This window comes from Propithecus coquereli, unplaced genomic scaffold (assembly GCF_000956105.1).
Source record: "Propithecus coquereli isolate 6110/MARCELLA unplaced genomic scaffold, Pcoq_1.0 Scaffold111, whole genome shotgun sequence".
Classification (NCBI taxonomy): Eukaryota; Metazoa; Chordata; class Mammalia; order Primates; family Indriidae; genus Propithecus; species Propithecus coquereli.
This window is the reverse complement of record NW_012135081.1, coordinates 8,003,852-8,031,353: the sequence shown is the minus strand read 5'-3', so window position 1 is coordinate 8,031,353 and position 27,502 is coordinate 8,003,852. Positions and strand designations below refer to the sequence as shown.

General features: G+C 51.7%; 3 protein-coding genes and 1 long non-coding RNA gene across 7 annotated transcripts; 1 reads left to right on the top strand and 3 right to left on the bottom strand.

Annotated features, from left to right (window-relative positions):
* Positions 1-666: 666 nt before the first annotated feature.
* Positions 667-6,624, top strand: LOC105818145. Its single transcript, XR_001137874.1, has 3 exons — positions 667-947; positions 3,378-3,802; positions 5,274-6,624. It is a non-coding gene; the product is annotated as an uncharacterized LOC105818145 (long non-coding RNA).
* On the bottom strand, positions 1,307-8,328 carry ARHGEF25 (Rho guanine nucleotide exchange factor (GEF) 25). 2 transcript variants are annotated; one of them, XM_012653983.1, is made up of 15 exons: positions 8,298-8,328; positions 5,864-6,078; positions 5,633-5,728; positions 5,475-5,551; positions 5,223-5,289; positions 4,922-5,025; positions 4,645-4,714; positions 4,430-4,519; positions 4,244-4,336; positions 4,010-4,060; positions 3,714-3,791; positions 3,318-3,518; positions 2,994-3,174; positions 2,507-2,718; positions 1,307-1,756 (listed from the first exon to the last, which is right to left on the bottom strand). In XM_012653983.1, exons 3-15 carry the CDS (start codon positions 5,720-5,722, stop codon positions 1,646-1,648), a joined length of 1,425 nt encoding a protein of 474 aa, XP_012509437.1. In that variant the 5' UTR covers positions 5,723-5,728; positions 5,864-6,078; positions 8,298-8,328; the 3' UTR covers positions 1,307-1,645. The 2 variants fall into 2 exon arrangements, with proteins under 2 accessions (XP_012509437.1, XP_012509430.1); XM_012653976.1 differs by lacking the exon at positions 8,298-8,328 and adding an exon at positions 6,987-7,542.
* An 858-nt stretch (positions 8,329-9,186) lies between these two features.
* Positions 9,187-14,556, bottom strand: DTX3 (deltex 3, E3 ubiquitin ligase). 3 transcript variants are annotated; one of them, XM_012654389.1, is made up of 7 exons: positions 14,335-14,556; positions 13,461-13,851; positions 12,955-13,019; positions 12,684-12,760; positions 11,586-12,315; positions 10,287-10,504; positions 9,193-9,936 (listed from the first exon to the last, which is right to left on the bottom strand). In XM_012654389.1, the coding sequence occupies exons 4-7, from the start codon at positions 12,710-12,712 to the stop codon at positions 9,861-9,863; spliced, it is 1,053 nt and encodes a 350-aa protein (XP_012509843.1). In that variant the 5' UTR covers positions 12,713-12,760; positions 12,955-13,019; positions 13,461-13,851; positions 14,335-14,556; the 3' UTR covers positions 9,193-9,860. The 3 variants fall into 3 exon arrangements, with proteins under 3 accessions (XP_012509852.1, XP_012509862.1, XP_012509843.1); XM_012654398.1 differs by lacking the exon at positions 14,335-14,556 and having other exon boundaries at positions 9,187-9,936; positions 11,586-12,334; positions 13,780-13,847; XM_012654408.1 differs by lacking the exons at positions 13,461-13,851; positions 14,335-14,556 and having other exon boundaries at positions 9,187-9,936; positions 11,586-12,334; positions 12,955-13,032.
* A 1,191-nt stretch (positions 14,557-15,747) lies between these two features.
* On the bottom strand, positions 15,748-27,291 carry PIP4K2C (phosphatidylinositol-5-phosphate 4-kinase, type II, gamma). The gene is made up of 10 exons (XM_012654287.1): positions 26,994-27,291; positions 24,300-24,397; positions 23,263-23,359; positions 22,762-22,905; positions 19,651-19,797; positions 19,425-19,463; positions 18,709-18,822; positions 18,060-18,327; positions 17,790-17,893; positions 15,748-17,609 (listed from the first exon to the last, which is right to left on the bottom strand). Exons 1-10 carry the CDS (start codon positions 27,165-27,167, stop codon positions 17,529-17,531), a joined length of 1,266 nt encoding a protein of 421 aa, XP_012509741.1. The 5' UTR covers positions 27,168-27,291; the 3' UTR covers positions 15,748-17,528.
* Positions 27,292-27,502: the final 211 nt, after the last annotated feature.

Genomic DNA, 27,502 nt, shown 5'->3' with positions numbered 1-27,502 from the left:
GCCTCAGCAGTTTCACAAATTACTGAGATGAGAAGCAGCTACAGGTATTGGAACAGGGATAATGACAAAACCACCCCACACCTCTACAGGGAGTGGCTGGGCCTAGTTCAGGGGAAACATTGAACTGATAGAAAATTTTAATTTTATTTCTTAGGAGCCAAAAAAACTGAGCACCATTTATTACATTCAAGTGCTATTCACAAAGTAGGAACTCAAAAACACATATGTGGTTAAACTAGGCACAAAGGAGTCACCCACCCACTTCACATAACACCCCTGTGGCTCCTGGAGAAACACAAAGGTTCGGAGCTCCAGAATCCTATCTGCCACCATCCCCTCCCCCACTCAAAAATCTTCAGCACTCCTCCCCATCACCCTCTGGTCCCCCAGTCCCTGACCCCAAAGCCCTGGGTGTGGGGTACAGTGAGGGTGGGTCTCCCTTCTTCAATTCCTCCTATTGTTCCCCAGAAGCCTTATCTGGGCCCTACGTCCTGTCCCCCCTTTACAGATCCCTCCCCCCATTGTTGGCCAGAGGGACCTCAGGCCCACGGGGAGGCTCCAGCTCCTCCTCACCCTCCCACCCCAGTGGTCTATTGTCTGCTGAGGAAGCCAGTGCATGTGACTGAGCCCAAGGGATGAGTGGACACAGTGGACACACAGATGCACAAGGACCCAGGACAGGGCATCTGGACATGGATCTTTGCATGTTTGGCTCTCTCTGTTCCAGCGGCCCTCCCAGAAGTTGGGAGGGGTGAAGGCTCCCTTGGGCTCTCCATTCTTGGGTCTGTGGTTGGAAGAAGAATGCCCTTCTGCTCACTATGAACATGACTTATGACCTCCCAGACAGCAAAGATAAGGAGACCCAGAACCAGGAAGGTGTCACAGCCCCCAGGATCCTCCACCTTCCCATTCTGCCTCAGCCGAACGTGGAGGCCTCAGAAGGAAAAGTATGTCGGGCATTTTGTGCTTTAGTATCTGGGTGTTGGGGGAATGGTGGGAAGTCACACTACACTGGGCTTTCTGGTGGGGTCTAGACTGGAGGGTGGATGGGGGAAAAGAAGGGTAAGTAACTGGGTAAAGGGGAATCAACATCAAGAATCTAGGGCTTTTCAGTGGCCCCAAGCCCTGGGTCTGAGCTGAGAGATGCTGCAACTGCAGGTGAGGGACAATAGCACCATCTTTTATCTGATACCCTATGCCCTTCTCCTTTCCCCAGGCCCCTCCTCAGCTGATTTCTTCCATGCCACTTCATCCCACTTTCCCCCTCTTCAGCCTCCCCTTCCCTCTGCCAAGACAGCAGCCTTGGTGATATAACAAAACCTTTATTCTCAGAAAACAGGGAAAACCAAAATCAAAAACAAAGCCAGTCATTTCTGTCTGGCCCCTGCCCTCCTACCCACCCAATATCCTCCTTTTTGGGGGGACTGTGATGCATGCATAGGGGTGGGAGCTGAAGGAATGTATGTTCCTTGGGCAGAAAGAAGTCCTTTTGGGTCTAGGTACTCTCCTCCAAGTTGGTATCACTCCCAGCCTTGGCCACCCACTCAACACCAAGAGGGAGGAATCTGGAGTGGTGCCAGGATTGCCCTGGAGCTCCTTGAGGACTAGGTGGCAGAGTCAGCACCACCCCCAGGGTCTTCACCAGTTACAGCTCATCTTCATCCAGCTTGGCAAGTCTGGCCTGGCAGGGAGGGGTGTCTGGAGTCGGAGGGACAGGAGGACGGTCACGAGGAGGCTGGGGCATGTCACTGAGGGCCTGAAGGAAGATGCAAGTCAGAGGATCAAAAAAGGCCCTGGGATCTACTACCCTCACTCCTCTCTTTTCAGTTTTTTTGTTTGTTTGTTTTTAGAGACAGGGTCTCATTCTGTCACTCAGGATGGAGTGCAGTGGCATGATCACAGCTCACTGTAACCTCAAACTCCTGGGCTCAAGCAATCTTCCTGCCTCAGCCTCTGCAGTAGCTAGAACTACAGGTGCATGCCACCATGCCTGGCTAATTTTTTTTTTTTGAGATAGGGTCTTGCTGTGTTGCCTAGGCTGGTCTCAAATTCCTGAGTTCAAGCAATCCTCCTACCTCAGCTTCCCAAATAGCTGGGACTACAGGGGAGCACCACCATGGCTGGCTAAATTTTAAAATTTTTTGTAGAGACAGGGTCTCACTATGTTGCCCAGGCTGGTCTAGAACTCCTGACTTGAATCAATCCTCCTGCCTTGGCCTCCCAAAGTGCTGGAATTATGGATGTGAGCCATAGCACCCTGCCTTTTTTCATTTTAAGCCCCTAGCCAAGCCACCTCCTCTTGCCAGATATCTTAGATTATCTGACACTGTCAGTCTGTGAGTTAAACTGGAGGGGAGGAGGGTAAGGGATGGGAAGTAAGAAGGGGCAGATAGAAGGACGGTGGTGGAAGAAAGGAATGATATGAGGGAGAGGGGGTTGGGGATCCTGGAACAAGAGAAGACTTCCCCATTATACCCCGATAACCAGGCAACTCTATTCCTTATACCTGTGCGTCCGGGGGCAGGGGTGCTCTGGCCACCTCTCCTTTGGGCAACAGCAGCAGGGAGGGGAGAGAGCCATTGATGGGTGTGTGTGTGCTGCCCTGGGCCCGGTCTCCAGGCCGGATTCTCCCAGGGCTCCCAACCCCAGGCCCTCCTGGCCGCCCCAGGCTGTTGGTCTGGCTCTCCCGTCTCTGGTACTCAATGGGTGACTGCAATGCTGGGGCAGAGAGAGGAGAAGGAGGGTTACAGCAGAGACACGTCCCTCCCCTAGGGGCTCTGCTTGTGGCATCCTCCCATTTTTCCCTCCCTCTCAAAGATTATCAGCCTACTTTTAGGGGGTTCTGAGTTACCAAATCTTATGTAGTAGTGGAAAAGTGGGGGGAGGTGTCGAGAAGTGTAGTCAGAGGGCAGGGGATGGAGGATGGGAAGTGAGGGATTCAAGAGGTCAAAGGGCTGAGGAAGTACGTGAGGGAGGGAGGATGAGAGCTTCACCGTTGAGAAAGTCACGCTGGGTCTCCAGGATCTGAGCCACTTGCTTGATCCAGGCCTGACTGATTGCAGGGTCTGCAGCCTGCAGGACATAGCGCTGGATTCCACCCTCTGGCCCTCTGGAGGTCAGTGCAAAGCGGCAGGGGTCGCCTTGGAGGTTCCCCTCCAGTCCCAGGCAGCTCACCTGAATTGGCAGACAGGAGACAGCTCCCAGATTCTTCAGGTCCTCTCTGGTTCCTGCTCCCTCCAACGCACCCAAGAGCCAGACATCCTCTAGAGGCCTCTCTCCATCCCAGTTCAAGCCCTTCCTTGCTGCCCCCTCCCCACCTTGATGCTGCTCTTGTACACATATCCAGGCTGTGTTCCACCTCGCATTCCTCCTCCCAGAGCCTCACTGAAGATGACGATTTGCTCAAAGAGGAAGACGCGCCTCTCTCGACCCCGGTAAGAGAGCAGCCCCCCGGCTTCAGGCTCTGTGACCCAGAATGTGTCCTGGCCCAAGAGCTTCCCCTGAGCAGTCAGTTTGCCCTGGAACCAAAGGATAGCAGCCTTTGAGAAAGAACAAGAAGAGAAAAAGGGCAATTCCCTGATCCTCCTTCCCTGCTCTGACACTCCCAACCAACCGTGGCATTAGCCCAGGAGGAGAGAGCTCCCCATAAGGACCTCCAGAGTGTTAACACTGGGGCAGAAACTGGGCACCGGTTTCCTGCCCCATCTCCATACCTCAAATCCCCGCAGTCTCCCCAGGGTCATCATATCATTGCAGCGCTTGGGCACGAAGCACATGACCTCCACAGCTTGCTGGGATGCAGGTGAGAGAGGCGTAGTGTGGGGTGAAGAGAGTCATTATTGGGAAAGAGGGCTCCTCAGCCAGCTGCCTCTTCAGACCGTGTCTCAAACCCAACATGCCACCCCCTAAAAACCAGACAGCTGTAGACCACCCAAGGGACTGGGGGAACCCAAGGGACTATGAGGATAAAGTATACATGGTGTGTCCTGGAAGATTTGGGGAGCCTCACCTCCAGCTCTTCAGTATCCATCCCAGCTCTACTGTAATACTTGAGAAAATCCTAAGACAGAGAAGAAATGCTCAGGAAGGTCATGAGGACATCCTCAGAAGCTCTTCAATGCTCCCCTGAGGACACAGGTGAGGACCTCCAGGAAGTCTGGGGAAGCCTTAAGAACCCTGGGGAGATGAATGAGGAAAAGCCTTTTTCAGCCAGCTGTGTCCCCAGGGAGAAGGTGGTCCTGACCTTGAGCAGCAGCTGGTATTTCATGATCCGCTGCACAGGTTTGATGAGGAGGTCGTTGAGCTGCAGGCGGTGCCCTAGCTGCTGCCGGAGCTCCTGGGGACAGGAACACAGTGGCTATGCAGCCTGGAAAGCCTGCTCAGGCCGATTCTGTCCTCCTTCCCCCGGCAAGGCACCTCAGCCACTGACCTCAAAGTAGTTGTCCCCAAACTCTGACACCACGTGCTCTGACTTGGGCTTATTCTGACAGTACACCACATACATATGCAGCCTGCGCTCCTAACAGGGGTAAGTAACATTTAAGACGGGGACTGCTTGGGTAAGGAGGGGAGGGCACAATTCCAAAGAACCCCACCCATTCCCAAGCCTCTCCCCTCCTAGGCCCCACCCCCCTCAAGCCTCACGTGTTTGATGAATAGCTGAGCCAGCCAATCAGGATCTTTCAAACAGCGCTGTAGTTCCTGTAGGAAATAGCTGAAGGGGTTGGCCAGGAAAGGGAGGTCAAATACATTTCAGAACCCCTACCTCCCCCATACCCCCTAATTTCAAGCTGTCTGCCCTAATATGCTCCCTACAGAACTTCTCCAAACATTCCTTACGTCACAATTGGGCCGCAGTTGGAATACAGAGAGGAGATGAATGCCCCTCCCAGCACCTGGCTCCCAGGGCTCCGCTACTCACTCTCTGTGCCACTCATAGATTTGCTGGATGTTCCCAAACACGATCCTGTCACGGCCTCGTAGACTCTCAGGGACCCCCTGTGCAGCCATGGTGGCCATGTAACCCTGTGGAAAGGTTGGGTTGGAGCATGAGCATGTGGCGCCTGCCCTGGTGGGAACCCACCGTCCCCACCGCCCAGAAGTCCAGGAGCAGAGAGGACTGGGAGCAGGGACAGGGGAGCACCAAGGCATCCCCTGAAAATAGCCCTGGGCAGAGGGAAAGGGCAGGGAGGCCAGGGTGGGGAAGGGGTAAAGGGCGCTACCTCCACAATCTGCCCCAAGTCGTCCACATACATTTTCTCTGTTTCTACCAGTTCACTCAGGACATACCTAAGAATGGGAGGGTGCCCCCACTTCAGAGTCTGGGCACATCCTTCGTGTAGCCAGTTCCTCCCTCCTTCACTAGAAGCCCCTTCATCACCATGGCCAACCTCAGAGGGGAATTCCATCTAAAACGTGAGGGACAATCTTCTGGAAGTTATGCAATTGCTGGGGGTGGGGGGCAGAACACTTACATACTCCTTTCCAGAGCCTTCTTCTTCTGTTCCTCCTCACTCTTGGGGGCTTGGGACAAAGTCTCTTCTTCAGATTGCTGAAATGAAAGAACATACTAGGGTAAGCAAATGAATGCCTCTTGGATGAGGGGAGCCGTCCCAGACCTGTTTCTTCATACCTGTGTTTTATCTTTAGGGCCCTCCAACAACGTTGTCAGCAAGGTCAGTTCTGGCAGCTCCTCTCCTGTGGCTAGAGCTGGCTCCAACATCCAGTTCTGGGAGCCAGAGGTCAAGTGTCAGAGGTCATGGACAACAGCTGAATGTCCCCAGTGACCAGTGCCCCCAACTTGCCCTCTCTCCCAGTGGCCTTCATGGATGTCCTACATCCTTCTGTGGTGTTCCCTGCTCACCTCATATGGTCCCGCCTGACCACCGTCTGCCTCAGTTTCCACACTGAGACAATGTTTGGAATGATCCAACCATCTCCTTAGGCCCCTGACTGGCCCTGGGGGGCCGGGGGAACAGGGGCCAGAGCTGAGGCCAGAGTTGGGGCCAGAGAGGGCAGCCAGACCCGAGGCAGCAGAAGCCGATATACTCCCCTCACTGCCAGCAATGGAATAGGATTCTAAGAGGGGGGAAAAAAAAAAAAGGTGATAGACATTGCTCCAGCTCCAGACTCAGGGTCCCCAAGGAACTCTCAGGGTTTCCTCTCCATAATGCTCAGCCCCTCTCTCCCAGGGCTCACTCTCTTGCCATCCTCATTTGAGTTGGCCAGGGTAGAAAATTCCACCAGGGCACCCTTGGGAGGAAGGACAGTAAACACCTGGCTCCCCAGGCCCGGAACCCCCAGTTACATGTGGAGGTTCCCCATATCCTGAGCACAGCATAGATATGGGGGTGGGGGCAGCCATCTGGGCAAACACTAGAAGCAGGGGGAGGCCATCTGCTCAGCTACAACCCTCCCCCTTCCAATGGGTACAGACCATTCTCTGGGAAGAGGGGGAAGAGCTAAGAGTCCATCTGCCACTCCCAGACCCCTCCTCCAGCAATTGCAGTAATCACTATAGAAAGAAAAGACTTGTGCAGCCCACCTCCCCAACACATGCACAAACCCAATAGAGGGGCTGCTGAGAGTGCATGAGGCTTATCTATGGCTTGGGCTCAGGGACAGTAGAACCCCCTTATTCCTCATTCCTTTATTCCCTTGTCCCTCTTCAGAAGTAGATTCTCAGCAAAAGGATTTGGGGGGAGATAAATGGTTCTAGGCCTAAGGGTATTGTGGGTGGGATTTTCTCATATCCATGAGAAACTACGGGAAAGAGATGAATCCCCTGCCCCTTCCCCAATTTCCTTAACTTGAACTAACGGAAATTTGGAGGCAGTAGGGGTCTTAGAGCTCATCTATCGAGTCACTTTCCTGGAAAACACACATACAGTCTCAAGCTCTAAATCTCTAGGACCAGAGCAAACAGATGCCCTGAACCCCCAGCCCGCCCCCCACTCAACACTGGGCCCTTTCAACCTCGCACTCACCACGTCCCCCCCGGACGAAGCAGCAGCCGCATTTTGCCAACACTTTTCGGATCACACGGGGACAGGCACAGCGACCCCCCTTGTGCCCCCCCCGCATGGCGCCCGGGCCCCCCCGCATCCCCCACCCGGGCCGGCCATGCAGGGGGAATCACGGGGGGCGGGGCGGGGACGGCGCAGGGCGCACGCCCCCCCTCCCTCCTACCCCGGTCCAGGCTGGGGGAGGGGGGGAGGGAGGGGACCCAGAGGAGGTGTCCAGGGGTAGGCGGAAGTCAGGACTGGAGGAGGGTTGGGGGCTCTGGGGAGAGGGCGGTGCGGGGCCCGGCCGCTGAGCCGGGCGGAGAGGGTTTCCGGAGCCCTGTCAGTGCGGGGCCCAGGGTCCAGATGTCCAGTCGTGGGGGAGGGATGGGAGGGAGGCTGGGCCGGGATGCGGCAGCCGCTCCAGCTCAGTCTCTGGCCTCTGGTTGGGGGTGGCTCTAGGCCCGGGTGGGGAAGGAGGCGGGGGCCGACCCCCGAGCCACTGGCGCTGCGCGGGTCCCGGCCGAGCGGCGAGCCGAATAACAGGCCCGGCAGCGGTGCCACCACGGGGAGGGGCCTCTGCGACCCAGCTCCGCCCTCTCCCTCGCGTTCCCTCTCCAGCTTGGGCCGAGTTCCCGCCCCAATCGCCCCTCCCCCAGGCACCACCGAGTTCCCACTGCAAGTCCCCAGCGCCTCTGCCCCTCCTCCGCAGCCTGGGCTCCGCTGCCCCGGGTTCCCCTCCCTCCCTCCCGCACCTCGGGTTCTGACTGCCGAGCGCTGGGGTGGGGGTTACGCCTGGCGGCGGGGTCTGGCCAGGTCGCCCCTCGGCCTCTGCGGTAGACAAGTCAGTGGATGAGGCCTTGGCCTGTGCAAAGATGTCCTGGGGTTGGGGCTGTCCCTGGCCGAGCGGGGGTGGACAAGGCCCCCTGTAGGGCGTGCGCGTACGGGGAGCTATTTGTGGGGAACACAACCCAGGTGCCGCCCTCTCATCGGACTCTTCTTTCCTCCAGGCCCCGGGACTCCAGCTAACTCTGATCACCAATTAAGGCGAAGTCCTGGAGCCTGAGCTGGCGAGAGGCCAGGGGTGGGGCGCGGGGACACTTCGCCTGCGGGACTGACTGAGGTGGGGGACAGACATCGGACTAGAGGGCGAGGAGAAGCGTGGAGGCCTCTGCGATTAAATAGGTCTCATGCAAATTAGATGCGTACTTTATGCTAATAAGAGCAGAATATTTTTGAATTCTCCTCTTTGCACAGGATGGCAAACTGTGCCCCACCCCGCCCCCAGCTTCTTACCGGGCTGCGCAGCCCAGGCGGGAGCCTCACGGTCGCGATCCCCTCTCTGATCTCCCTCCGTACAGTCAGACTCTGGCTCCGTACACCCCGGCCCTAAGGGGCTTCTCTTCGGGGGCTGCTGGGACAGAACGACTATAAGGAACGCGGCCTCCTAGGCAGCCTGGACCTCCCCTTCTCCCTCCTGTCAAAATCCACAATGTTAAAAAAGGGTCTCCCTGAACTTGGCTATGGCCCTCGTAAAAGAATTGATGGATTCCTGCGACTGCCCCACAGAACTCTTGTTTGCGGGTAAATCGAGTTGTGGGGTACAGCCCTCTTGAAGGCCCAGAAAGATCCCGACCCCGCCGCGGTCCCCCTTCCTTACCCCCTCCTGCCCAGGGAGGGCGCATGCGCGCAGCATGCCCCCCATGACCCCCAGTATCCGGTCAGTGCGGCCAGGGGCGGGCCGGGGGCGGTCCGGGGGCTTCATGCTGAACCCCTACCCTGCTCCAAGTTTCAGGGCCGAGGGGGCACGGAAGCTGGGGGGCTTTGAAGCCTGCGCGCGTCCGGGGAGTTGCTCCTGGCGAATCCGGATTCGCCCCCTGCCCGGCTCCGCCCCACTCCCACCCCAGCCAAACTTTGCAAAGGGGGTAGGGTTGTTCCTTTCTCTACAATTGTAGTTCAGCAACAAACAAATCCCTCTTAATCCTGATTCCAACACCGAAGTATGACCGAGGGCTTCGCAGTGTTATGACAGAGCCCATTCAATACATCCCTTTTCCCCAGGTCCCTAGGAGGCAGAGGGACTGGGAAGGCACATGAGGATTTCCCCATCACCCCCTTTCCCCTTCTCAGCAGGTCTCCTCCCAACCCCACCCCACCCTGTCCATGGAACAGAACGGGTGTGGCATAAAGAGTTGCATATTTTACTTTATTTTTATTAAATTAAAAGCTACAGTCTGGCGGCGATTCCAGAACAGGATAAGGAGGCTTCTTATAGGGGGCAGAGAAGAGCAAGAGAAAGACAGAGACACTGACAGAGACTGAGACACAGGAGAGAAAGGACAAGGTCAAGGTAAGAGAATTGTATCTGATGAACACACACAGCTGGCTCCATGGGGGGAAGGGCTCACATTAGCCCAATTCCTCCTTCCCTGTATCCAAGTTCAGCAGTAGAGCTCAGCAGTGCAGCAGTATGTGGGTGGGGTGTGGTGGGGTGGTTCAAGAGACCCTTCCCTCTCCACCCAGGTCCTTTCTCAGCTTAGTTACTGGAGCACAGCACATACCAGAAAAAGCCAAGGGCAATGGAGGGGCCAGGGAAACTGGGAATATGTACATGGGGAGCAGGGAGCAGAGGCTTGGAGATCAGCCTCTGCCAGAAGGGAGTGGCTCACGCTGCACTGTAACACTTGGCCAGCAGGGGACAGGGGAAGGGATTGCCCCCTCCCCCTCTGAACTCCCTCCCCAGTCAGACAGGTCCCCTACTTGTGTGGTGTGGGGGGCAGGGGACAGAGAGGAGAACAGAGGCTTCCATTGGGTCCTAGTAGAGGAGGACAGCAGGGGCCTTGGCAAAGGGGATGTCCTTCAGTCATCTGTGATACCCTTGGCTCTCAGTTCCTCTTGCACCCGGGTCAGGTAGGTGGGGTCCGGGTACCCAAACCTGGGAGCAGAGAGAAATGAGGGTGAAGGTTAGCTGTATGGGCATGCTCATATTACCCACATGCTCACCCTCAGCAGAGGCCTCATTCAAACCCCTCCCACTTTCCCTAGTAGGGGGACCTCTAAACCCAAGATAACTTAGCCCGATTCTGCTTATTTTTGTAGGTTAAGCTGGGCACATCAGGACCAGGTTGAATGTAGGAAAAACTGAGATGGAAGAGATGGCTGAACAGTTTTGAGGTGGTGCTCTCCAGTTAGGAGCTCCCAGAGTAAGGGGGCTGATGTTGTTCCCTCAGTGGAAATGAAGAAAAGGGGAGGGGCTAAAGGAAAGGAAATGAAGAGGTGTCGCACAGCTGGGGTCCCCCTGTGCAGCTGGTCTTGTGGTGGATGTCGTTCCAGGTGATGACATTCGGTCTCCCCGTGGTCATGGACGTGCCAATAGTGAAGGTGAGACGCTGGTCAAATGCCTTGCGGAACAGGGTCAGCACCTTGTTGCCCTCAGGGCAGTCCGGGAGGTAGGCCACCCGTGTGGTGCCAGGATACCGAACTCCTGGGTTTGGGTGTTCAGCCTGAGAGGAAGGGGGAGCAGAGTGGGCAGTAAGCAACTGGACATCCTAAGGCCCAGATGCTAATGGAGGGTCATCGTGGCAAACCTTCTGTCTGTGCACCCCCAGCTAATGCTGACAGGGCAGCAGAAGGCTCACAGCCTTCCACAGGAGAGATTACAGGGCCTGGGCAGCAAGAGCCTGTTTCCGGACATAATCCTTATTGTTAAGAGGTTCTTTCTGCTGTCTCAATCCTTCAAATCTCAATTCAGCAACAAATGGATTCTCAGAAGTGATGGAAGGTAGCTGGTCCTTACTCTCCAGATAACTCAGGAGAAATGTGAAGACTGAGAACAATTTATCTTTCAGACTTCCATTCTCTACCTGAAAACACTCCTAATGGGGAAGGGGAAGGAGGGGATAGGTAAATTCACACCTAATGGGTACGATGCACACTATCTGGGTGAAGGGCACACTTAAAACTTTGACTCAAACTGTACAAAAGCAAATTACATAACCAAAACGTGTGTACCCCCACAGTATTCTGAATTTAAAAAAGAAAACACTCCTAATATTTCTGCCACTGTCCAACCTGTTCTATTTTTCTATTATTCTTCTTTGGAGCTTCCTCACCCCTCTGCAAACCAGAACTGGACATTACTCTTCTCCGGCAGAAAGACACCTGTAAGCCCTTACCTACTCTTGTTCTTACCCTCCACTGGCATCAACCTTTTACTCTCTCATAACTCTGGAATAGATAACACTCCTAGCTCTGTTAGGTTGGTCAGATCCCTTCCTGTTGTGCCTGTCGCACCTGAGCCACCACCTCCACAAATTTACCTCTGTCAAGAATATTTGTCAACATCCACGTTCATCATGTGCAATTCCTTTCTCTCCTATCTGATTTTCATGTGTGCCTTGGGGTCTTGGGGATGGAAAAGCTGGGCTTCAGGGGAACCTCCTAGCCCCAGGGCACTGAGTAGGAAGGCACAGTGGAAGACAGCAAGACTGCATCATATCTAACAAATTCACTTCCCCTCCCCCAGTTTTCCTAGGTCAGAGCTTGGGGAAACCAAAGGGTTAGGGCAGGCTGTGGTCTTCTTACCCCCTGGACACCGGGCGGGAAGACGTACTGGATGACAATGGTGCCGTACTTCTCGTAGCTGGGCAGCAGGAGGGTGGCGTCCTTAGAGACCAGCATCCGCCCATTCTGGGGCTGGTTGCCCACCAGCTGCCCGTAGAAGCGGCCGCACATGGGGCAGGCCTTTTTCACCTGCAGGGCCCGGGTGATGCAGCCCTCGCAGAATGAATGCCGGCACTTCTCCAATGTCTTGGCATTCTGGATCTCCCCCAGACAGATGGGGCAGGTGCTCTCCTGCTCTTCTGCCTCCTCCCGAAGGCGGGGAGGAAGAGGAGGGGGCAGGGGAGGAGGAGGAGGAGGGAGCCCCCGAGCCCCTGGGGGCAGGAGTGGGGCTGCTCGGAGAGGGGGTGGGCCTGGGCGGTGCAGCTCGGGGTGCTCCCCTCCACCCCCCAAAGCCAGGCAGCCCATAAGCTCCCCCTGCCTCTGAGCTTTCTTCAGCTCTTTCTCTGCCTCTTTTAGCAGCCCCTTGAGAGCCTTCCGGGCCAGGTAGAGCCCATTGGGAGGGGCCGGGGGAGGGCCCTGTGGGGAAAGCTGCAGAACATAGATGTCGGAAGTCTCGCCATCTATGAGGATGGACACGCGGTGCTCCTCCCGAAGCCGGGCCAGCCGGGCTGGGGTCTCCTTGCTCAGGAAGTCCCACACAGGCTTGGAGACAGTCACTTTATTCTTGCAGGTGCCTCCACAGGCTGCCATTCTGGACAGGACGAACGACACTGCCCCCAGGGTGAAAGGGACTCAGGGTGGGGGGTCCCCATTTGACAAATATCAATGCCTCCTACTTCAGGTTCCTTCTAAATCCTATGTTACCTCTATTCTCTCAAAGTCCAACCGCCAACCCCTCCCCCAAATTCATTTTCTATCTCCCCTTATCTTCCAAACCCCAGCACCCATTGAAGAGCAGGAAAGTTTCCATGAACTTTATTATCATCTAAGCCAAGCATCAGTGTTGATTCTCCTTTCATTTCTCCCATGATCACAGAAACAATCTGCCCCTCCCCCCTCTGAGTGAGAAATGGGGTCTTTAAAAGGGAGGGAGAATTTTTCACCCTCCTTTTTGCTCACTTTGATCCTGAAGAGCTTAGAATTGGCATGCAGGCTCACTCTCTCTTTCCCTGCTCCCTACTTGTAGGTTGTGCGACCTGGAAGGGCGGAAAGGAAAAGGGAGGAAAATGAGAAACCCCTTCCCCCAATCCCCATAGGCCCCAACCCAGCAGCTCATGTAAATGAGATAGGAACTCGGGTGCAAGTTACTAGGAATGGGATTACTTGGAACATGGAATGGAGGAAATCAATTTAAGGGTGAAAGTTGAGGTTTCCTTGGGAAGGCAGGTACCTGGAAAGCCCATGGAAGGCGATGGCAGCAGAAATCCCTCTATTTCCACACTCAGCTTACCAGGACTGGGAGTGGGGAGGGAGGGGAAAGGGTTATGATGGCAAAAGTTAGCATTTTCCCCAGCCAGCCCAGAAACAAAACTGCTCTTCCATTTCCTCTCTTTCTCCTTTGCAGAATTCCATCCCTAGCCTCTTCCCAAGTTGCTAACATGCTAACCTTCCTCCTCTCTTTCCCAGCTCTGAGACTCTGGAGAAAGCCTAGGGTGCAGATAAGTCAGGAAAGAAAAAACCCACACAGATGGAGGTCTTGCCACCTCCCTCGGATCACATGGACAGGAATATTTCCTATGCTCCCCAACTACTGCCCTGTTCCACATTCCCAAAGAATTAAGCCCTTATTGCCAGGAAGCCTTCCTTGAGAGCTAACTCCATCCCTTCTGCTGAATTCTTAAAGGCTGTGAACAAAGTAGCAGCAGCCCCTGCAATAACAAAGTTCTCCTTTGTCACCTTTATCCCAGCGCGCAGCGCAGCGCTGCCTGTCAGCACCCTAGTCTGGCATTTAGGGAGGGGCGGGGCTCACGCAAGGGTTCGGCTGACGGGGCCCGATGTTTCCCCAGAGTCCGGTCACATTCAGCTACAGAGTTGTCCCCACAACACCTCCAAGTGCAGCTCAAACAGAAAGAGGGGCCAATAGTGTGACCTCAATTTCTTGACTGATCCAAAAAGGAGCAGCTATCCCTTCATGCCTCCATTATAGTCCCCTCAAGGCCAGATGCACCTCGAGATTCATAAAGTGAAAATGGAACCCTATAGCCTCAGCCCATACCGTCTGTCCACGGTGTAACACCACCCCGCCCCATCAGAGGGGACCCAGGATCTAGGTGTCTAGCTCCAAGTCCTGCTGGCAGAGAGAAGGGAGGCGGGGCCCCAGTTTAGGCTGGGTCTGTGATTCCTCTGGGGCAACCCAGGCCGGACACCGGCCAGTCCCTCCCTCAGATGGAGGCCGGCGGCAGGGACAGCCGGGAAGGGCAAGGGTCCCTGGGGGCATCCATTGAGGCACCTCTCCCCCTCCCCCCCACAGCCTCATCCAAGACCCGACCGGGAACCAGCTCCCCACCTCCCCCACTCGCCGAAACCCCCGGAGCCCCGCCGCTGGGTGGGGGTGCACGTCGGCCTGATCGCGGCCCTCGGAACCCCCAAATGGAGGCCAAGGCTGGAGGGTGCTAGAAGATGATCGACCCGGCACGGAGGGGGGCCCCCGGCGCCGCGCGCGGTGGGAGGAAGAGGAGGAGAGGGCGCAGGGGAAGCGGGGGGCGTGCGGGGGCTGCGAGCAGGGTCCGGGGGGCGCGCGGTGGGTGTGGGGGGCGCCGGGCTCACCTACCTCTCGTCAGCGCCGCCATTGCCGGTCACATGACTGAGGCTGTTGCTGGGATGACGGTCCGGACCTTAGCAACAAGGAGGGGAGACCCTGAGAAGCTAGGGGGGGTTGCAAGGGGTGCAGACTGAAGGAAAGGGAAGGAGGGAGGACAGCACCCCCTTTCCTCTCACGGGTGATAATCACCGTTTCCTTTGACCCCTGCTATCCGGGAACCCCTGCCCTTCCGCCCCAAAACAAAAATGGAGTCGCCTTCCCAGTCTTTGGTGGGAGGGGGTGGCGTCATGTAACTGAGGGTAGGAGGTTAAATCCCTAGAGACGCCACCCTTCTCGCTTCCCCCTCCCGGAGGAGCCCTCTCCCTTTCCTTTCCCAGCCAGCTGCGTGGCAGCTTTTGGGAGCTGGTGGTGGTGGGTGGGTGAGTGAGGAGTGTCAGTGGGTATTTGGGGGTTGGAGGGGGCAATTTTTTGAAATCCTTATAGTAGAGGGGCCTTTGAGGAACAATGTGGGATGGGAAGAGTCATAGTAAAAAGGAAAGCACTGGTTCTAAAAAATAAACAAATCCCAGTACTAAACTATTTCAATCCCCTCCCTCATCTCTTGCCTCTTTCCAGATTGTTACCTCCGGTGACCCCCAAAACCTACTCTCAATTGGGTATAGGTAAGTGCCTCTGATTTTTCTTTCCATAAATAGGGATACTGAGGCTGGTGCAGAAGGCAAAGTGAATACGTTTTTTTTTTAAATGGCTTGGGGTGGTGGTGGTGTCAAGTGTACGGTTCAAATAGAGTTAAAAACTCTCAAAGAAAGAAAAAAAAAAAAAGCTCTGTTCTGCTTCCCACATCAGAGCAGTCTCCGCCCCCAGTCCAACTCACTTCCCTGGGGCCACATCAAACCAGCTTTTTCCACCAGCCAAAAGACCTCCTCAGCCAATACATGAAGCTCCCAGACTGGCAACAACCTCTGTTCATCCACTGGTCACTTTCTTCACTTTCCCAGGAAGCCTGGGGAACACTGAATGCCTTCTCTTTTAGCTGGTGGGCTGAGGCCCGCTCACCTTTACAGAGTTGGAGTATGATCAAGCACAGAGCCCTGGGGGAAAAGGAAGGGTCCCATCATCCCACTCTTCCCTGGCGCTCTCTACCTCTGAATTCCCACAAAGTAGAATATGTTGTTATTCTTGTTGTCCCATGTACACCCCTCACAACGTTTTAAGTTCACAGCCATCTGTCCATAAATTCGCATCCTTAGTCAGGGGCCCAACACCTCGAACACCAGAATTCTTCAGCTGGTCTCTGTACCCCGAAGCACAAGCTTCCTCAGAAAAGTGAAAAGAAAAAGGCATTTTTATGGAGGGATTTGAATAATTTATTTTCTGTATTGTGATGGTAATGGGAGTAAATACACAAGATTTTTTTTTTTATTAATAAAACAAAAAAGAAGAAAAACAGAAGCAACAAATGAAGACCATACTGCCCATGATACATCAGCCATGTGGTAAGAATACCCATTTCCAAAGAACAACCGTTGCTGGTGTCACAGAGTTTTATTGCATTCATTAGGGGAAAGGCAGAGGGTTGGAATGAGAAAGACCCATCAGGTAGGTTTCATAGGGGCTCCTTACTGGGGACTCCTCTTGCTACCTCCTTTGGAGCTAAAGATGAAGGGGAAGGAGGGCTTCTCCATTAGATCTCATGACTTCTCGTGAGATAGATCAGTCCAGCCAGATACAGAGCAAAGCAGCTTTGCATAGCTGCAGGCCAGATGCTGGTGGCCCATCTTTATGTTAAAAAAAATGTGGAATCCTCAAAGGGGATGGAGGGTAGCAAGAAGAATGGGTACCTTAGCCTCAAAGGCAGCAGCGGGGAGGGGAGGACAATCTGTCTCATCTCATCAGGGTCCTCTACATTCTGAGAATATCATGCATCAACTTAACTATCTTTGGAGGGGGCCGGGTGATCGAGTTATGGCTCTGACTCCTCTCTGGGGGTGGAGAGTGAAGATGACAAAGAAGGCCATCTGTCCCCTGGGAGACACAGTAGCAGTATAAGACAGGACAGAAGAGAACAGAACAACAATAAATCCAACTAGAAAGAGACTTTAAGAAGGGGTGGGGAAAGGAAGTGTGCTAGGCACACTATCCAGGGAGTAGGGGAAGTTCCCACACTTGAGACCTCCATCCTCTTGAAATGACCAGAACTGATTCAGGTAAAGGTAATCCTTCACCCTTTTTTTTAAGGGTATTCCCTTCTGCTGGGAATAAACCTTGGGAATGGCTAGACAGGAAGAAAGCAAACTTAACATGGGGAATGAATCTTACAGCCCCTGGCCCACCATCCCAGTCTCCAGAACTGGCCACATCCCCACTGAAGGGTTCCAGGCCCAGGAGGTGTGTGAGGTCCCGGTGAAGAGCAGCAATAGTCAAACAGCTTCATCCAGGCTTGAATGCTTTTGGCCATCTCTGGGCTCCTGTGCCCAGTACAGGTAGGTGGGGGTGGAAGTGGGGTTAGAGAAGAGCTTAGTCAGTCCTTGACAGAGATCCTCTCCAGTTCCCTGCATAATCACAAGAGTCCTCTTAGGTCCCACCTCCATGAGGTGCCAGCCTGCTGACCATTCTCCACCCAACCTGTGTGTGTAAGATCGGCCATATTCCATGATGTGTGTGCATGCCTGCACCCACATCTGTAGTATCTTCAAAGTCCTCCATCCTGGGGCCTACCAAGAGGGAAGCATGCCACAGTGAGTTCTAGTTCTATAAAGTTATCAGCAAAATTCAGACACCCTTAGTTCATCCCACACAGCAAAGTGCATCCAGAGTAGCTGCTTAAGCCAGGTCCATCTGTCCAGTCAGGTCCTGAAGATGGCAAACAACCCCCTGCCCCCAGCTCCTGTTTTATAGAAACAACAGGACATTTTACAAAGAGCAAGGCACTTGGGAGAGAGTCAACAATAACACTCTAATGAAGCAAGCAGCTTGTTTGGGGGAGAGGGAAAGAGGGAAGAAAAATGGACAAAGGGGAGAAAGGACAATGGATTTCTAAGGTCCAGAAAGAGCCTACTCAACAAGATGGAATTACTTGGATGGATGAAGGCTGCAGCCTGAATTTAGCAAAGTGGGAAGAGAAGTAGTGGCTAGAAAATCCACAATTCCCTCAAGCCTCTGAGAGCCCCACCACCTTGAACATCACAGAGTCAGGCAGTCTCTTAGGCAAAGATGTTGCTAATAAAATCCAGGAATCGCTTAGCATACTGCTCGGGATGGACAGTAGAGATCTCTGCCCCAGCCTGTGAGAGGAGGTATGGAACAACGTGTCAGGCCACCTCACCATATGCCCCCATTCTCCACCCTCCAGTCCACCCCAAACCATTTCCATCCTTTTGCCACCCCATTGCTCTGGCACAAGAGGCTCTCCCTTCCCAAAGAATAGTCAAGACAGGAAAGGCAAGGGTTTGGGGAACTCTCACCCCATGCTTGACAGTTTTGGCTGCATGAGCTGCTTTCTTCTTGGCATCATACTGTGTCAAGATGTCAATGAGGCCCATGAAATATACCTCCTTCTGGGGGGCTCCTAGGGAGAGGGACCAACAATGAAGAGCAGGCATAGTCCCAATTCCCTTTCCCCAGGAACCAGTTTTGTTTTAGAAAGCTAGGCAGGCTGTCCACCCATCACCCTGGTCTCTGTTCCCCAAGGACAATCCTCCCCTTTCCACCTTAAATTGTCCAGGATCTCTCACCCTCAGCACTCCGGATGGCGTAGACATCAATGAAGGACTCAAATTCTCCAGGGCCCAGGGGCCGATGGGACTGGATGTAGCCTCCGATGCCCTCCGGGGAGGTGCCATAGGAGCCCACCACAGCAGGAGGTCCAGTCAGGCCACAGTCCCCATCCCCCTCTGACTCATCCTCCCGAACAGGCCCCTCCTCCTCTGGTTCAGAGCCCCGAACGATGTCGTGGATGCCCAGGAGAAGGCTGTAGTCCATGATCTTTAGCTGCACTAGAAACTGAGACCCATTGACAAATCAGACACCCCACATCTCCCTCCTCAATCCCAGGTGCTACCCTTATTACCTCCATTGCTGAATTTCTGGGGCCCTCCTGGGGAAAGGAAGTGTAAAATTTGAGGTTGAGGGTATACCACTGCCTTTTAGTGCCTAAATGTCCTGGTATCAAAATCATCCTTTTAGCTCATTCCAGCCACCCCCGCCATAGGTCACCTTTAGAGGTTTTTCATGTCTCATACCCCACGCCCCTATATGCAGAGGACCCAAAGAATGAAGGGAATATGGTGCTCCTTCATATTATGAATGAAAGAGACAATTACCTTGTGGGGAGCACCAAAAAGGAAACAAACAAAGCCATTTCCCAGAGCAACCAATCATCACCTCCACATCTCTCTTTAGCTTCTCTAGAAATACTTTCTTCTCTTCTTCACCAATATAAACTTTCTGGTTCTTGTTGAGAAAGTCCATATCCTTAAGAGTGGGCAATTCTTTAACCTAAGAACAAGTAAAAGGACATCTTGGGAATACATCCCTTCCCCAAGGTCTCAACCCTTCTTTTGTCTAGGGCTCCATCTCCAACTCAGTGTCCCCTAGAAGAGAGTGATCTCCTCTGACTCCACACTATGATGCTTCCCCAGAGTCTGTTCTCACCTCCAAGGACTTCCCCACACTCAGTCACTGCAGCTGTACCCCAAATCACATCCCACCACTTTCTGCTGATGGTTTTAAGTCAAGACCCTCCATGTTGACTTTTCCTTCTTTTTCAGCAAAAACTGCTGCTTGAATACAAGAGCCCAGAATGGGAGGTGGAGGGCAAGCATTTTGCTTTTAAAGTCTGGCATCCTTACCCATCCCCAAACCTTCCACACAGACTAACCCATGCCGGGGACAAAGCAGCTATTCCCACACTGCACCTTCCAAACAATCCCTGATCAGTAGCAATTTATATCTCTTTTATTTTCAGTGGTTTAAAAAAAGAACAAATAGCTAGTGATCCCTATCCCCATCCCAAGAGAAGAAGAATACCCTCTTCATCTGAGAGGATCCCTTCATCTGTCCTCCCCATCCCTCACCCTATCACCTCAAATTAGTATTACCTTTTCCTTATCACTGGCTTCCCGGGACACTAGGGAACCCTGTGGAGAAACCCAAAGACCAAGTAAGCAGAGTGGCTAAAAGAACAGTGAAACCCAGCTCCTAAGGTGAGTACTCAAACCCACAGCCTTCTTTCCTTTAAAAGGAATCATCCAATGCCTCCCAGGCCCTTCCCCATTCTCAAACTATCAGGAGCCTACCCCTAAGCTATAGCTATCCTCTCCTTACCTTGAGGTCATACTTCCTGTGCACAGGAAGACGGTGGCTAAACATATTGCGCATCACAAGCATGTAGCTGTCTTCATTGTCCACACTGACTCGGTACATCCCCAGGAACTGGGGCAGAAGCGTGTTGCCATGGCACTTCACAATGTACTGGGGTGGAAGGGGAGGAAGGAATGAGGAGAGGCTGAGTAGCAGATACACAAACAGCCCAGAGATGGGAATTCATACAGGGTGGAGCAGAACACTTCAAGTAGAGAGGTTACAAGAAAGTCAAAAGTGGTAGAAGCTTCCTAAAAATGCCACTGGTTATCCACGAAGTTTCTGAATCCTCATCTCCTCTGATTTCTTCTATTTGTATAATGTCTCTTAATTTTAAAGAACCTTCTCTCATTTCACCTCTACCATTCTTTAATATGAGAAAGGTAGGTGTTATTATCCTTACTTTAGTCTCTGTATATGCAAGTGATCACAGAACCAGGATTAAAACTTATATCTACTTATTATTGAAAAGACTTTATCTAGACCAGCATTTCTTGGTGGGCTAGATTCCTGTAGTAAAAAAAAAAAATGTCTGCATGATGGCCTACAATTTGGATTCTTGAAAAAAATATTCTGCTTTTGAACCAGGCAGCTACTCCGGAGGCTGAGGTGGGAAGATCACTTTAGCCCAGGAGTTCAAGACCAACCTAGGCAACAGAGTAATACCCCATCTCTTTAAAAAAAAAAAAAAAAAAAAATCTTGGCTGGGCACAGTGGCTCACACCTGTAATCCTAGCACTTTGGGAGGCCAAGGTTGGAGGACTGCTTGAGACCAGTAGTTTGAGGCTGCAGTGAGCTATGACCACACCACTGCACTCTAGCCTGGGCAACAGAGCAAAACCCTGTCTCAATTTTTAAAAAAGAAAAAAGAAAATAAAAGTCTTCTTTCAGTACTACCATCTCTATGTTGCTGCTGCCTCCTCCTCTTCATAGCTAACCTTCTCAGGAAAGTAATCAGCAATCAATCCATTTCCCATCTCTCATTCACACCTCATACCACTGAAATCAGATTTAAACCCTCATTTCTCCTCTGAAATCTCCCCCGAATCCCCTTGTCGTCAAATCCAATGGGTACTCTAGTCATTGTCATATTTCAACTCTGTGGCATTTAATTGTACTGACAATCTCTCCTTAAGACTCTCTTTGTCTTCAGCTTCCAATATACCACCCTTCTGTTGTTTTGTGTACTTTTGTCTTTTTGTTTTTCTTTTTTCTCTTTGGTAGAGATGGGATCTCACTGTTGCTCAGGCTGGTGTCGAACTCCTGAGCTCAAGCGATCCTCCCGCCTCGGCCTCACAGAAAGCTTGGATTACAGGCGTGAGCCACCATGCCTGGCCTATACCACCCTTCTGATCCTCCTCTCTGTCCTCAAATCCTTCAAGGAATGCAGTAGGGCATAAATCATTAAAAGTGTCCATCTACTCACAGTCTCTTTTGTGTGCTCTTTACTTGCTCCTTAAGGTTCTGTCTTCAACCTTCTTTTCATTTCATTCCACACATTTCCCTTCAATAATTTTATCTACAGTTATGGTTTAATGACCACTTATTCATGTACAACTCTCAAATCTATACTCCTAGTCTAATCCTCTTTTCTGAAATCCACACCCATATCCCAACCACTTACTGGACATCCTTATCTGGATGAACTGCAGAAACCTCAAATTCAACATGTCCAAATCAGAACTTTCTTCCTCCAAAAACCTGTTCCTCTTTCTGTTTCCCACTTGTTGGTGAATGGGCAACCAGTTATCCCTCCCGGAATTTGGAGGTTCCAGTGCGTTAACTCCTACGCTTCTCCCAAAGGTTTTCCTTTCCATCCTCACTGCCACTGCTCTTCCAGGCCCTCATCATTTCTACCCTACACTATTAAAATTACCTCCTAACTGGTAAGCACACTCCAGTATTCCCTCTCTACAATCCACTGTCTAACATGCTGTCACAGGGATGTTTCTAAATCATGTATATATCAATCCCCTGTAAACCGCCTTCAGGATAAAGCCCTAACTTCTTTGTGTGACGTATAAGCCTCTTCACAATCTGGCTCCTGCCTATTTTCCACAATGCCAAATCCCAGCCACACTGAATTTCTTGCAGTTTCCTAACACCAAACTCTCTCATGGTTCTGTGCCTTTACCAGTGTTGTTCTCCTTTGCCTAGAATGCTCTCTTCCACCTTGTCCAATGGTTAACCCCTACTAGTCCTTCGAGAATCAACTCCTATGATGTCTCTTCGTAAAAATTCTTTAAGCCTCCCAAGTGTACCTCCTTCCCCAGGTGAGTCAAGATGCTCTTCTCTGTACCCTCAGAACATTCTATATATACCTCTTCTATTGCACCCATCTTGCTGTGGTGCTAATACTGGTTTATTGGTCTCTGCCATTAGACCAAGAGATCCTCAATGTCCACGACCGTTTTATTCCCCTTTCTCCACTGTCTATCATAGGGCCCAGTTATAAGAGACATTCAATATTTGTTGTATAAACTAGACTCCTTTTAGAGTTTTTCATGCATTCCTTGCTCATTGGTTTTGGTGAAATTTTTCTTTAGTAGAAAGACATCCAGGAAGATTGTTTTTAATGACCAAAACATTTCATAAATCTACATTCCAAGTTATTCTGATCAGGCAGAATAGCTTCCCTAATCCCATCTAGGGCTGGGTATGATTTTCTCCCATCCAATTTATCTCAATTGTGTACTTATCTGGGTTTTCTCTCCTAACTACATTTATTCCTGATAGTATATTTGATTTTAACATTTCACCTAATTCTAACTTAATCTATAGTCTATATTTTGCTACTTATATGCCCTCTATGTATGTATTGATCCAGTGGTTTTAGATTGTAACTACTACATGGGAAGGAACACATCTAAATTCTTCTGTTAAGTCAAACACAAGGTATGCAGAGGCCCTTTTCTTGAAATTCCTAGCTTTCAAAAAATGATATATCAAGTGCTTTTTGGGTAGAAAAATGGTTTGTAGAGAGAAAAAGGGCTAGGAAGTCTGCCCACGTGCTCTGGAAGCTGAGCTATGTATGAGTGGGGCAGAGAGGGAAAAGCGACTGGAGAGAGGGCTGACCTGGTGGTAGTTGGAGAGGTTGCTATGCATGTCGGCAATGTCTTCACTGGATACTTCTTTGATGACCAGAGTCCGATCATAGGAGGTGAGGAAGCGTCCATCGCTGCCTTCACTTTCAGTGGGGGGGCTTCGGGTAAGCGACACCTGGGGACACAAAACAGACTCTTTTCCTCCCCCTTTACATGGAGACGCAAGTCACAGGGTAATGGTTGACCAAATGCTTCTGAAAGTGGATGAAACCCTGGGTAAGAGATTAAGCAGGGCTTCCCAGTCAGATGTCTATATACGGACTTATGAAATTGAATGCAAAATTCTTAAGGTATCCACATTTCCACACCTGCCCCAGGACAGGATTTATAGTTTTCCTTAGATTTTTGAAGATGCCTGTGACCACAGGTCAGAGGTACAGAAGCATATTTGCCAAGGCTCTCATTTCTCTAAACATGACTGTCCCAGTTGCCAGGGAGAAAGGATGACCCTCACCCCTTAATGGACTCTCACCAAGTAATCCTGGTCATCAATGCCAAATCGATCACGGAGGTTCCTGAAGACCTGAGGACAATACTCTTTGAACTTGAAATGACTGGGCAGATTTTCCCTGAAATTTGAGTTTTTAAGGTAAGAAAACAAAGTAACAGTATTACCTTTGACAGCTTGTACCTTCATGCATACTGCCTCATTTGATTCTCACAAAGTCCTGTAAGGTTGTTTAAAGGTGCATTATTCTCATTTTATAGGAGAGACTGAATCTCAGGGTGATTGAGTGACCTGCCTAAGTCATATGGCTGGTAAGTGGTATTAGTACAGCTAGGCTCTACTACATCCAAACAGCAGCATTTCCCAAATCTCAAGCAAGTCAGAGACATCCTGAAGTCAACAATAGGTACCACTGTTTTGAATGGCATCTTCTGATACTAGAAGAGCTTAAAGGACTCAAGTATTTATTTCAGGGAGTCCCTATCAGAAGCTAATGGTAGGCCAGGTGCGGTAGCTCATGCCTGTAATCCTAGCACTCTGGGAGGCTGAGGCAGGAGGATCGCTTGAGCTCAGGAGTTGGAGACCAGCCTGAGCAAGACTGAGACCCTGTCTCTACAAAAAATAGAAAAATTAGCCAGGTGTGGTAGCACGCACCTGTAGTCCCAGCTACTTGGGAGGCTGAGACAGGAAGATTGCTTGAACCTGGGAGTTGGAGATTGCAGTGAGCTATGATGATGTCTACCTGGGGCAACAGAGCAAGACTCTGTCTCAAAAAAAAGCTAATGGTAATGGCATCTGAATGTATTTACTCTACGGAATTGCCAGGCCAGAGGAGAGATAATGAGATAATACTGGTATATAGAAGAGTGTAGGCAATATTGGAAATTATTTTCATGGTTTCTTTGCACAAAGCTAATTTCTGCATTGAGAAGGATGTTAGACCATACAACTGGTAAACTACTTTCTAAATCTAAAACCTTCAACTCATTGAATATTTTAAAATTATTTTTTACTCTTTTTCTAGGAAGGTTAACATGAGAAGGACAAGGAACCCCACTTACCTGTGGAAAAGGTGATTGTTGACCTTGATCTTAGAGCTGGCCTTAAAGTCATCTGGCAGCAGCATCACTGGGGGAGGTACCTGGCTGAGCTCATTGATCTGATAAGCCAAAACATGAATAGGGAGGCAGTAAATAAGGGTGTGGAGAGCTACTCGTATACTTTGTCTAGGCAGGAATCAGGAAAGGGCAACTTGAACTTCATTTCTTCAAAAACACTAGCTATGCATATGCTTGACAGAAGTGAGAGAATGTGTCTAACCCCTTCTGCTGCCCAAGAAGGACTGCAGTCAGCAACACTCACACACAGCCCCTCACACTCCCACCCCCGTGGAACTTCATGCTCACAACAGTCATTTTATAATAGGCAAACCCTGTAAGCAGCTCAGGACTATTTTTAAAGCTGTGAGAAATTCTAGAAAAGAAAAATACCCTCTGCAAACTCAAGACAAACAGTTACATGCTCCTTAAAAAAAAAAAAAAAGCATTTTTAAAGTGCACAAAAGAATTAATGGGACTCTGAGGGGTCAACAGCAGCAAGAAGAATGAAATGTCCATATCCTGTAAAAGGATATCCATATCCATATCCATATCCATATCCATATCCATATCCTTACAAACAGGACCAGTTCCTTCCAGGCCACTCTGACCCAGTTCTTTGCAGTAGGTCCCCGCCTGCCTAGGTGTAAGGTAAAGGAAGAGCAGCTGATTTCAGGGGAAATGAAGGCAGAGAATATGAGCTTGTTAGGAGTCTGTTCCCTAAAGTCAAACCAATCCACAGCCCAAAGGACACAAGCATCACATGCTCTCCTCAGGCCCCAGATCTGCAGTCTGCTAATTCGGAGGAGAAAAGGAGCTCTGGTACTCAGAAATCCTGAGATGTACTTTCTCCTTGGTGTTGCTACAATACCCATCACCTGTTTTTGTTAGTGCATGTATCACATGTCTTTAATCACTAGTTAATGTAGTAAGTTCTCCCAACTAGATTGTGAGCTCTTCAAGAGCAAGGGCCCATTCTAGTTGTCTGCATCTCTCAGGTGCCCAGCTAGCACAATGTATGGCACACAGTGATCCTGAAGTGTTTATTAACTGAATAAATGAATGCCAACTTGATCATTTGACAGAGGTTATGAACTGCAGTCTAACCTAAATCCCACACACTGCAGTACAACCAACTCCTCCCATTCTCAGTAGAAAAGGAGGACAGAACATATTCCTCCAGGAAAAAAAAAAAGCCACTTGAGATTCCCAGCCTGAAATTCAGCTATAGCTCTTCCTGCCCCCTCCTTGCCACCTGCTAAGCAAGCTGAATCATCACTAAGACATATGTTCAAGGAATTTCTCCATTCCAGACACTTGAAGAAGATGTGTGTTGGCTGAGGGTGGGGTGTTGGGGCTGAAGTATATATACCTAGGGAAAATGAGGCAGGTCTTACATGTAATTCCCCCAATCCCTACCAAGGGAAAACCTTCCCTGTTATCCTGTTAAACCTCCCTCTGGGATAGACAAGTCACCTGGAAGGTACATAAGAGGCAGCCCTACATCTATCAACCTTCCCCATACCAAGTGCCTTATACTGGATACTCACTGATAAGACATTACCACCCAGACAGCCACAAATGCAAAAGGGAGCCAACTCACCCCAAACAACAGTCTTAACCACAAATTAAGAATGTAACAAAAACTGTATTATTCCTCACAACCTTCCACCTCCGCAACCCTGCCATGACCATAACCATTCAAGAAAGTTGATTTCTAAAACATTCCTTGTCACATGCAAGATCACTGCATCCCTCCCATTCCAGACCCGAGGGAAGAGGAGCAATGGCTGTGCTTCTTTCACTGGAGGTAGCCTCAGGAAAGGAGATGTACTGGTCTCCTTGGCCACCTCCTGACTCCCAGGCCATACTCTCTAGGGCAGTTTCCTGCTTCTAACCACCATAGTGTCCCCAGGACCAAAGCTCTTCAGCCTTCTCTTTGGTCAAAGATGACTCCCACTTACACCAAACACTATCACTCCTGACAGCAATGGGGATGCAGTTAAGACCAAAGGCATATACGCATAGGTCCTGAGTGAGGGCAACCTCCAGGCTCAGGCTGGGGTAGTCTCTCTGAAATGCTGTACCTCTGGAAGGGAAAGGAAGGGACAAGCAGGATTAGAAAGTCCTGAAAGCCTAGAGCTTCCCCAAAACAAAGCTAAGGTTCCAAAGCCGAGAACCCGGGCTGCAAAGCAAGGTGGAAAGGAAAATGAATGATCCCCTTCATCCAGCTACTCCCCTTCGCCTACCCCCACACTCTCATCCCACCAACTCCAAAGAGCCACTCCCCCTAATGTCCTTCCAGCTGGAGCCGGGTCCTGGCCAGTCTCCGTAGCCTGGGGCTGAGGCTAGACCTGGCAGGAAGGAGTCAAGGAACAGGGAGCTGGATTTCAAGTGGGGAAGAAGGTGGAACTAGAGTGGAGGAGTAAAGGGCGGAGGGGGAGACAAAAGTCTAAAGCAGGGGGAAAAGTCTTCAACCAGAAGGGGAAGGTTGGCGGGCAGGAACCAAGACTACCCGGGGGCGACAGGGGCCGGTGTGGGCGGGGAAAGTAGCAGAGCGAGGGGCTCCGGGGGCGGAAGCCTGGAAACAGGGACGCCCAGAGGCGCAGGAGCTGAGGGCTCCGAACAGAGCCGTTGGGGGTTAGGGCAGGTTCTCACCGAGTGGGCTACGCCCCACAGGAACACGCCCACCAGCGGGTCGGCCGCCCGGAACACCTTCACCTTCTGCTGCACGAAATGCTTCTTCTTGGTTTTGGAGGCGAAGCCAAAACCCGGGCCGGGGCCCGCTGTCGCCGCCGGTACGGTGGCCGGTGGGACCGAGGAGGACGCCATAGTCTCCCGCACACTCGACGGAGTGGAAGCGGGAGCCGGCCGCGATCCGGCCGCCCGACCCCGGAAGCGGAGCTCACCTGCGCCGCCGTCACGTGACCGGAGGCTGGCCAGCAGGCGCGCGAGCGGGGCGGGGCGGGGCGGGGCGAGGCTGGCTCAGTCTCCCGGCGCCTGCCCTCCCCAACGCCCGCGCAATGGGTGGGCTCACCTGGCGCAGCGTGGGAGCCCCGTCCCCTGAGGACCGCGAGCGGCTTGCGAGGCCCCCGTTTGTCAGCGAGGCGACTGAGGTGCTGCCTGGGCCGGCCTGATTCACTCAGGTCGGGGGCTTCTTTGCTGCA

Excerpts from the sequence above, each read along its gene's own strand:
- ARHGEF25 (XM_012653976.1), bottom strand. The coding sequence starts at position 7,104 with ATGCGGGGGGGCCCGGGCGCCATGCGGGGGGGGCACAAGGGGGGTCGC. Across the intron at positions 6,079-6,986 it reads CTTCGTCCGGGGGGGACGTG|AATCCTATTCCATTGCTGGC; the intron begins GTGAGTGCGAGG and ends CCCCCCTCTTAG. Across the intron at positions 2,719-2,993 it reads CCAGCGTGACTTTCTCAACG|CATTGCAGTCACCCATTGAG; the intron begins GTGAAGCTCTCA and ends TCTCTGCCCCAG.
- DTX3 (XM_012654389.1), bottom strand. The coding sequence starts at position 12,712 with ATGCCAATTCTAAGCTCTTCAGGATCAAA. Across the intron at positions 12,316-12,683 it reads CTAAGCTCTTCAGGATCAAA|AATGGCAGCCTGTGGAGGCA; the intron begins GTGAGCAAAAAG and ends CGTCCTGTCCAG. Across the intron at positions 10,505-11,585 it reads TCCCGCCCGGTGTCCAGGGG|GCTGAACACCCAAACCCAGG; the intron begins GTAAGAAGACCA and ends CCTTCCTCTCAG.
- PIP4K2C (XM_012654287.1), bottom strand. The coding sequence starts at position 27,167 with ATGGCGTCCTCCTCGGTCCCACCGGCCACCGTACCGGCGGCGACAGCG. Across the intron at positions 17,894-18,059 it reads CGCCATCCGGAGTGCTGAGG|GAGCCCCCCAGAAGGAGGTA; the intron begins GTGAGAGATCCT and ends CCCTCTCCCTAG. Across the intron at positions 17,610-17,789 it reads CCAAAACTGTCAAGCATGGG|GCTGGGGCAGAGATCTCTAC; the intron begins GTGAGAGTTCCC and ends CTCCTCTCACAG.